Source organism: Columba livia, chromosome 5 (assembly GCF_036013475.1).
Source record: "Columba livia isolate bColLiv1 breed racing homer chromosome 5, bColLiv1.pat.W.v2, whole genome shotgun sequence".
Lineage (NCBI taxonomy): Eukaryota > Metazoa > Chordata > Aves > Columbiformes > Columbidae > Columba > Columba livia.
In genome coordinates this window covers 16,553,637-16,564,022 of record NC_088606.1, presented here as the reverse complement: position 1 = coordinate 16,564,022, position 10,386 = coordinate 16,553,637, and the positions used below count along the sequence as shown (strand labels likewise).

At 40.4% G+C, this 10,386-nt stretch overlaps 1 protein-coding gene across 2 annotated transcripts; it reads right to left on the bottom strand.

Moving 5' to 3' along the window:
* Positions 1-1,021: 1,021 nt before the first annotated feature.
* On the bottom strand, positions 1,022-9,051 carry LOC102091381 (alpha-1-antitrypsin). Of its 2 annotated transcripts, none has more exons than XM_005506119.4 (5): positions 8,935-9,051; positions 4,983-5,649; positions 3,174-3,444; positions 2,377-2,524; positions 1,022-1,365 (listed from the first exon to the last, which is right to left on the bottom strand). In XM_005506119.4, exons 2-5 carry the CDS (start codon positions 5,635-5,637, stop codon positions 1,174-1,176), a joined length of 1,266 nt encoding a protein of 421 aa, XP_005506176.2. In that variant the 5' UTR covers positions 5,638-5,649; positions 8,935-9,051; the 3' UTR covers positions 1,022-1,173. The 2 variants fall into 2 exon arrangements, with proteins under 2 accessions (XP_005506176.2, XP_064919649.1); XM_065063577.1 differs by having other exon boundaries at positions 4,983-5,893; positions 8,935-9,033.
* Between the last annotated feature and the right edge of the window lie 1,335 nt (positions 9,052-10,386).

The following is a 10,386-nucleotide window of genomic DNA, read 5'->3' as shown; positions in this document are numbered from 1 at the left end:
AGAAACCAACACAATGTAGGCAGATTCCATCAGCACAAATGTCATAAGTGAAAAGTATGGCAAAAGACTTGAGCTTCAAAGGAAGAGCCTAGGCCTTGTCTGAAAGTGACTGACTACCCCAAAGTGTGACTTGAAGCTATGCCTTCCTTTTCCTAGGAGCCTTACTAATGTCACAAGACATCATTGCTTCAGGCACCACCCACACAACAGTGTAGTTTGCAGAAAACTGATTAGGATTTATCTGCCAAATCTAGTCCCCATCCATGGAAAAACAGAGCTGGAATTCCACCTTCCAGGCAAATACCCTTACCAGTACTCCAAGTCCAATGCTGTCTCTCCTTTTGCAGGGGTCAGCCTGACAAGCCTGGAATTCGGAATGTTGGAGGTATGTGATTGCCTGCCTTCAGGAAAGGGAGGCATTTGAACATGAATATTCCTGAATATCCTGTACCCAAGGCATGTATACACACAGAGTGGTGTGGGCAGGTAACAGTTGCCTTGGAGAGGCTGGACCCTATGGAGTATCTCCTTCTCAGGTACTAATTACTCTGTTATCAAATTGACCTTATGACCCTATAGACTTAAACTTCTGATTTGAAAAATTGATACAGAAATCTTCAGAGAAACAAATAATCATTTTCTCATGGAAATAAAACATGACCTTTCTCCATCACTGACAGATGTGTGGAAGAGAAGAACTAAGATATCCCTGGGTGGACTGCATTTGTATTTTCTATTTCTGTGTCAGCCCTCCAGCACCAGGACCTGGTGAGAGCTCGCAGAAGCTGGAGCAAACCTCAGCATTTTCTTTCCTTCCTACCTACAAGCCAGAAGTGACCTCTTTGTTCAATCTTTATTCACCTAAAATGTTTTAAACTGATTCTCTCAGCTTGATACTCACCTTGTTTTACAAATATGCCATACACTTGCCAATAAAGGCAGATTTATAAAATTATTCATAATTCAAGAATAGATGTATCCCAGTGGTCACTTTCTACTAGAGGAGGAAACGAGAGCAGTGTTTTTAAGAATGACCACAATCTTGCATCATTTATTTGAAAAAATAAACATTTTAGTAACAATTTTAATTATTAATAATGATAATTTTAATCACATTGAACTATAATTGTGTGAAGAATGCAATTCAAATCAGTAAGACGAGCCACTGACCAGTCATTTTTCAGCTGGGTTAACAATTTTTCCCATGAAGAGGATGCTCTGAGTATATTGATCAACAATCAGCAGCAAAAATGGACGGTTGAATTTAAGAACAGGAGGAACAGAATGAGGAAGAAGATCTGTGCTACTGACTGCTGCAGCCTCTGTGCCATTCTCATGAATCTTCAGCAGCGCCTTGTGAGCAACCTACAGTGAAATACAGCAAGAATGAATGTAGGTGGAGGATGGGGCATGAAATGATTAAAATTAGTGCTAAGTTAATTCTGCTACTGTCTTTCACAAAAATTGCTGGTAGGCCAGGAACCAGGAAGAAGACCACTATAGTCCATGTTGGGGGTTTTTAACAATGTTGTCTCAGTAAGCAAGTATTGTCATATTCAGTGTTCCTCACCACAGGTGTATCCAACACAGACCCTAGGGACTGCACACCTTGTGGAATTAGTTGAAAGTAGAATACTCAAGCAAACTAGCAAGAAATGACAACTTCAGAGGGAAGGGAAGTTGGGCTCCAGAGCTGGTCTGTATATGTCCTTAATAGCTCATGCATTACAATTTAGTCAGTACAAATTCAGCCTTGTACCTTTTTTTTTTTTTTTCTAAATTATTGTTGGGCATACTTAATCTTCTTGTTTTACCAGCCCTCAAATGTTAGAACATTGTAAATGCTGTTTTCAGAATGGCTATAAGAATGTTAGCCTTTCTCTTCGTTTTATCTGTTTCTCTTCACATTATTTTCAGGAAATGGGATGTTTTCCTCAAGCCTAGCCCATTGTAAATGATTAGCACTCCTCAATTGGCCTTCAATGGCAGCAGAAGTTTTTAAATCCTTTAAAATTACAGAATGCACATGTTAAGAAAATGCCACTTTTTCTGCTACATATGGTTATGCAAAACATCTCCAGCACAGATACCCATGGGCGCTCCTTTCACATACAGAAACTGGGCTGTGTTTAGTTTCTGGGACAAATGCTACAGCCCTCCCCACCTTTGCCCATCAGACAGAAGACAGTGCCCTTATCTCCAGATCTTGGAGAAGTCTGAGAGTGTTTAAAGTTACTTTATCAGCCAGATGTTAGAACAGCTAGATGTTCAGAGCATCAACCACCTACCAATGAGTAAAGTTTCACAACTTATCTTAGGGCAAAACAATTGGATATTGAGGAATCCACAGACCATTGTTTTTCCTGACAAACTTACTTTTGAAACCTTCACATGAGGCTTTCCTGTGATTCCAGACAGATCAGCCTGATCAGAAAACACATCAGTAACACCCAGATTCATGAACATCTTCTTTAAGTCATAGGTGCCTGAAATTGATAGTTTGGGAATGTACACCTCTATCCTCCTGTTAATTCAAAAGAAAATGATGGTAGTTATTGTAATCAAAGCGTGCCTTGAAGACTTCCAACTTTCTGGTGGTTCTTCTGTGCTAAAATGTTAGTCTTTTCGTCTGGAAAAGATGACACCAAAAAGAAGATGGGAAGACGGTGGTCTGGAGGATGAGATAGGAGAATGACATTGATTGGGCTTTCTTATGTGATTCCGAAACACATTTACTTGATGACAGAGCAAGCAGTGATGGTGTCAGCATTTCTGGGACTATGTTTGCATTTTCTTTGTAACTTTCAAGGTTTTTCTTTTGGTGTTTACTGCCCATTCTTTCTGAGGGATCTGATTGCTATGTTGCAGTGTTACCACTCTTAACATGTTGGGCTTGAGACAAGGGAAATGGAGACACTTAATATCAAGTAGAAAATGTGTGAGGAAAATATTAAATTTCCCAGCTTACAGATTCCTTCCTTCATCACAAGGGAATGCTGATTCTAATTTTTGCTGAAAGCATCAAATAATCCGATCACTTTGTCTGTCCCTTTATAATTATTCCATTGCTTAAATCTCTGATCAACAGCAAAGGCAACTGTATAACCTGATCATAATATTCAGACTACGGATTCTGACTACCTTGAATTATCAAATCAAAATTCTATATTTACCGTCGTTCAAGTGATTCTTCCCATTTAGACACCGTGCCTTTTGTCAGGCCATCTTCCAGCTTTTTCATTTCTCCTTCCTTTGGCAGGATAAACAATGCTGCAGCATCTCCCTTGTAAGGAATTTGTACCACCTCGCAAGACAGCTTCGTGTCAGAGTATGTTTTATAAAATCCATCTCGAGTCATCATCTTCACTTCAACTGAGTTCTTTGTATTCACATGGAAATAATCCTTGCGAGTTCCCTTAATATTGAAAGGATTTTCCCAGTAGGCTTAAAACCAAAAGAAACAGAATGCAATCAAATGCTTATTTCAAGGTTATATTATTATAGTCCAGACTAATGTACACCAGATAAATCCATATCTGAATATTTATACTCATACTTGAAGGTCAGAGGTATTCCAAGTTTATTAAAGATCTTGTTCCTTGTCATCTTTGCTATGCTCTGTTCAATAACAACTAAATATCCCAGGTTAAATGTCATATGGACTTGCACAACACTTTTCTAAGTCAGATAAATTACATTAAGTAACTTCATATTACCTTATGTTTTATTTGAAGAAAATGAAAGCTGACCAGGATCCAACGAAGTTCCCTCTGATTTCAGAATATTGCTTGTAAAGCAAGTTCCATAGCAGATGTCTACCTTTTAAGAGGTAGCATTTTAAACTCCTTCGATGTTTTTTCATATATTCTCCATCTTGCAGCAGAAAGGAAAATTTATATGCAAGAAAAACCCAAACTTTTGGGCCCGATCATAACTGCGTTATGGTAATTGGAATAGGGATTCAAAGGTTTTAATCTTCAAAATGTTTTTGTCTCGATGTTTATTCAACTGAATTTTCTATGATATTTTGTTTTGTATTAAATCAGGTCATTCACTGAACAAATACACAAGGATCACAGCTTGCCGTTCTGTAAGTATGGTCTCTTTTTTTTAGTATTGAATAAAAATAAAATTAAATTGGAAAATAAATAATGGAATGTAAACTTCACAGTACTCTGATTACTTTATAAGTTTGAGCTTTCTTCCCTGCCTCCCCAGTAAAAATATATATATACATATACATATATATATATATATATATATATATATATATACTCTGGTATTATGAAGAAATGCCTCAGAATAGGGCACCTGAGACCAGGGTACCCAAATTTAATAAAATGCTTGAAGTAAAATCTGTTTTGCTGAAAGTTCATCTATTTCCAAACACGCCTTTCTGGGTGGTAAATTCCATGTATGTTCTCTGTGCTGCTACAAATGGATGTAACATCTAAGAGGAAGATAATCATTGCCAAAGTAGTGCATTCACAAGTACCTCTTGGGATATGTATAATGTGATGACAACTGTAAAACATTTAGACTCCAATTCCAAGGGTACCTACACATTTAATAGGCATGGACTGTAAGTAAATCAAAGTGTTTGGCAATATTTGTTAGTCTGCATCTTTGGAATTTATTTGTGTTTTACAAAGTAGGTGAAAACATTGTAATTTTAAAAATAATAAGTAGATGAACACTGACAGAAAAATTTACAAATGTATACATCTGTTGTCCTCTTGCAATCCCCTAAAAGTTGAAGACTGTAAATAAACAAATTTTTGTGCTTAGGAGCCTAAACTTATACTAGAAAAAATCAGATGTGGAAGAGTTTTCAAAGCACGAGAACTTTGTATGTTTCTTATAATAATAGCCTAATCTTAACATTGGCCTTTCTTTTAAAAATAAATCAGAAATAATCTGGGGCATTTGTCTTAGTGCAGGTGAAACTGAGGTGCTGCAGTCATAGCACCTATGTAACTTACCTTTGAAATAAATGTAGTTAACTATTACCATTAGAGTGTTTGGATCGAGGTCTTCAAGTATTTGTTTTATGTTTCCATGGGTTTTGTTCTTTATATGATCGTTGATCTCTTTTTTAGCTTCAGTGGAATTCTGGAAGTTACTAGAAACAATTTCTCCTTTGTACAGTTTTTTGATGTCCTTCAGAAATGTTTTCAGTGGCTTCAGGTGCTTGTCCATGAACAGGGCAGTCCCCATGCTCAGCTGCATCTGGCTGCCAGGGCGGCTCAGCAAGAGGAGAAGATGACGAAAGCCATTGTGTATCTCCTCCTCCCGTGTGTCGGTGAGGTTAAAGGCCAGTCCTTCCAGCACCTGAGTGTGACTGGTGGCTCTGGAGCCCAGGGACAGCAGGGCAAAGGCAGTGGAGATGCTGACTGGGGAAAAGAAAACATTCTTGCCAGGTTCTTGGGTGGTTGCTTGCCTGTAAAACCAGAAAGCAAAGTCTGTGTTGCTGGAGACTACCCGCTGGCAGGACTCAAGAGGATTTCCCTCATGGAAATGCCGCTCCTGGGGCTCAGTTTCCTTGATCTTGCCATTGTGGTGGTCAGTCTGGGTCAGGCTGTGGACAGTGAGGTGAAGCACAGCCACCACCAAGCACAGCGGCAGCGTGGCCTTCATCGTCCTTTGCAGCTACGGTGTGGACAGAGAACGAAATGGCCTTGAATACTAGAGGTCAGCTGTGTCAGCTCCTCATCTTTTGTTTCTACCTGCTATTACCATCAACAGCTATCTGGTAATCACTGTTATCTCTTGACATGCTCCTTTACTATGGAAGCGTTATTTAAATCCTTGTGCTTTTGAGTGTATCTGTAATTCCTGTCCATTGCTGTCTACTTCAGTTCTGCTTTACTCTGGCTGTGGAAGTCCCTTCCGACTAGGGAAAGAAACATGTGGAGAAAGAAACGTGAGTACTACAGGAAAATAAGACAGAGAGAACAAGTGAAAAGACTTTTTTTTTTTTTTTTTAAATTTTTTTCCTATATCTGTGTAAATCTGTTTTATGGTGAGGCAGCACATCAGGAGCAACTCCATTTATGTTTATCTCTAAGAACTCTCAGGATTATTATGCTATTAGTGATTGAATGAGGCTTACATCAAATGACAGTACTATGTCAAAGGAAAACAATAAGAGATTGCAGCATTCAAAAGTGGTATTCTTTCTCTCATTTGTGACTCACTTTAACATATAAAGTGACTAATCACAAGAGAGCTGTTAAATTTTTTCTACTTCAATGCCTCATTAGGTCAGAATACGTTGCTTTATTTTAAAGAACCACTCGTGCGACATGTTTTCCAGATGAATTCCTCTCTGTGTGTACCCCAACATCCTGGTCACGAGATGGTGAGGTCACTAGCGTGGGCTTGGCCCCTCCTATCTTTCCAAACCAGCAGGACAGCCTCCTTTTCTTAAGGCAAATAGGTCCATGGCCAGAATGGCGCTCAGGAATGAGCCTGGATCATAGCATCTTGGCCATTTCTGATAACTGTGACCCTTTTTTTTTGTTTGCTTAATGCTTTCTCTTTTGCTGGTTAGACCAAGAACACGTTGGGATGATTTGTAGTGTCTAGGATGTTTAACCTGCCAGAAAACAGGTAAGAGCTATTCCAATTAAAAATTGTATTAGTAACTCCAAATAGCCTTCACCTTGTCCTACTTAAAGCGGAAGAGCTTTAGAGAAGATCACATAAGTTACCTGCTCACCTCCCAGTCAATAACAAAGGCATTCAGAGACATGGGTTCAGCAGGGTAGATGAAATGTTTATTGAGATTTCCCCCACCCTGTGTCAGCAGTCTGATCTCTAAGATTTGGGTGAAAAGAAGCCATGTTGTCCATCCACATCTTTGCTCTGTGAGATCTAAGTAAATCAGGACTTGCAGGGGAGGTTGACATAGCAAAATCAATTTATGAGTCCTGTCTGGACCATGTTGGTGTACATAAGACAGCTCATTCACCTCAGTTTTCATTACCTGGTTTTAATCTTTAGGGAACATTAGTAATGATAAAAATAAGGTTTACAGTTGGGAAGCCAGAATACTTCCCCCTTGTTAATGAAAAAAAAAATTATTTTAAATATGAAGGATGTGGTGTCTACTACAGACTGCCCTATCAGGGGGAGACTATTAATGAAGCCTTCTTTCTCCAGCTACAGGAGGCATCATGCTTGCAGGCTCTTGTCCTGCTGGGGGACTTCAATCACCCCGACTTCTGCTGGAAGAGTAACATGATGAGCTGTAATCAATCCAAGAGACTCCTGAAGTGCTTTGAGGATAACTTCTGAAGCCAGGCAATAAGCCCCACCAAGGGGGATGCATTACCGGACTTGATGGTCACCAATGCAATTGAGCTCATTGGTGATGTCAAGATTGGAGTCAGCCTGGGCTGCGGTGTTCATGTGCTTGTGGAGTTTGCAGTCCTGAAGGATATGGGAAAGACAAAGAGTAAAACCAGGACCCTGAATTTTAGGAAAGCCAGCTTCCAGCTCTTCAAAGAGTTAGTCAACAGGATTTCCTGGGAAACTGCCTTCAGAGACAAGGGAGCAGAACAGAGCTGGCAGATCTTGAAGGACATTTTCCATTGGGCACAAGAGCTCGTGATCCCCAGGTGTAAGAAATTTGGTAAGGAGGGCAAGAGGCTGGCATGGCTGAGCTGAAACATGCTGGTCAAACTAAAGGGCAAGAAGGATATGCACAGGCAGTGGAAGCAGGGACAGGTACCTTGGGAAGATACCCCTCTACCTTGAGACACTGTCCAATTGTGTAAAGATGGGGTCAGGAAGACCAAGGCACAGCTGGAGCTGAACCTGGCAAGGGACACAAAGAATAACAAGAAGGGCTTCTATAGGTATGTAAATCAAAATAAGGTCAAAGAAAGTGTGCTCCCTCAGCAAGACTGGTAAACTGGTAACAACAGACAAGGAGAAGGCTGAGGTACTGAACAACTTCTTTGCCTCAGTCTTCATCAGCAAGCTCTCTTCCCACACTTCTCATGTGGATGAACTGCAAGGCAGGGACTGGGGAAGCAAAGTCCCTCCCACTGTGAGTGAGAATCAGGTTTGTGATCACTTAAGGAACCTGAACATACGTCAATCTATGGGACTGGTGAGATGGATCCCAAAGACCCTAGGGAATTGGCTGATGTAGGTGCCAAGCCACACCCCATGATACTTGTGAAGTCATGGCAGTCAGGTGAAGTTCCGAGTGACTGAAAAAAGGGAAACATTGCACTCATTTTTAAAAAGAGTAGGAAGGAGGACTGTAGGAATAACTGACCTGTCAGCCTCACCTCTGTGCCTGGGAAGATCATGGAGTTGGGGTTGTTCAGCCTGGAGAAGAGAAGGCTCCAGGAAAACCTTATTGTGGACTTTCAGTACTTAAATGGGGCTTTTAAGAAAGATGGGGACAGACTTTTTAGCAGGGCCTGTTACGAAAAGACATGGGATAATGGTTTTAAACTAAGGGAGGGAAGATTCAGGCTAGACATGAGGAAGAAATTTTTTACAATGAGGGTGGTGAAGCACTGGAACAGGTTGCCCAGATAGTGGTAGATGCCCCATCCCTGGAAACATATAAGGCTAGACAGGACTCTGAGCAACCTGATCTAGTTGAAGATGTCCCTGCTTATTGCAGGGGCGTTGGACAACATGTTCTTTGCAGGTCCCTTACAACTCAAACTGTTCTGTGATTCTATGAAAGAGCTATTCGAGATAAATATTCAGAGCAGTTACACTCTGTGGAGCTGATATAATGTGTGCCCACGATTTGCTATTCAATATTTCTTGAAAGGAAGTTGTTCTGTCATTTCAGTGCTTAGAGACCAGATTTCACCCTTAAAAGCAAATGTACTTCATGACTCACTAGCTAAATGCCATGCAACTGCATCAAAATTGTTAAGGTAAAGATAACTGGGTACTTACTTTACATTCAGAAGGGTCTTGCTCTCGTATGGGTTGTGCTGTTTCTTGCTGCTTTATTCACACAACTGTTTTCCTCTGTTAAACATTACATGGCTTCAAATACATATTACCTAGAAGGACAAAGCTGAATGCTGATGAAGCTAATTTTCTTGGACATCATTTGCATGTGTCCACATTTCTCCACTCTAAACAGAGAGCAAAGACCGTGGTGCCCAGATGGACAGTACAGTGGAGTGTTACAACCCAAAGGGTATGTAACTCCTAAGCAAATATTTATTGGAAATCAGATTTTTGGGCCAAGGGCAGCTACTTGGCCCTATACACTACCTGAGATGGACATAACTGCTCCTCTGGAGACACATAATGTTGCCCATCACTAAACTCTGAAGGACAGGTTCATGATGAGGGAGCTGCAGGGAACACCGCTTGTGCTCAGCCATGTTACCCAGCCTACTGGACTCCACTTAAGTGTCAACATGTCATCTTTATTTCTACACAGTAGACACCTCACTGGTCACTATTCAGAAACCAAAGAATCTTCTTGGTCTCATTAGTAAAGATGGTACATCATTCATCCATGTAAGAATGGTGAACTTTAGCTGTATATTGAGTGGTAATCTTGTGATCTTTCAGACACAGTGTCTCCTCACAACTTAATAATGGTCTTTATATGTCTGCTTAGGGCCACCACATATATTAAGATCTGAAAAGCACTTAATGTAGGCTTTAGCACTTGAAAAGGCTGTGTAAAATTTGTGTGCCATCACTGCAAGTGCCCAAACGTAATATTGAAAAAATGCAACTGTTGTAAAATATATAAAGAGTAAACCCAGGCACAGTCTCATATCTCTCAAAGAACAGCAAATAAGAGAAGAGAGCAACACGGTAATGTTAATCTGTAACAAATCAAAGCAGTCTCAAACAATAAATTTCAGCCTTCTTGTGAAGATGTAATTCAATTTCCTCGGATTATTCCAAAGGAATGTGAGTGCTGTGAAGCTGTCTGAGCAACATTCCCAACCGGATGGATTGTTTAGATGTGTGGTTTGATCAGCCAGCTGGGGAATGCCTGCTCAGTACCTCTATGCCTCTGCTTCACCTTGCAAGACTTGTTAGTGTCTGCTCAGGAAGGGGCAGCACAATTTTCTGGATCTCCAAAGAGCCAAGGAACTGTGTAAGTAAAAGAGTGCAAACGAAACAGTGTAAGCATGGCCACACCCAGTCCCCAGCTGTGCTGCTTTCAGAGGGACTTCTTTGTCTACAGGATCCATGATTTGGTCATGCAGCTAGCTTCCCTGCACAGGATTGCACCCTCAGATCTTTATTTTTTTTTTTACAGAATGCAGCTGAACTCTGCATGCTCACTTTAGATACAACTAAGATTTGCTGTTAGGTACTTTGCTTTTGAATGTGTACTTTTTCTTACTAGAGTACCACTTCCTGCTGTCCCCT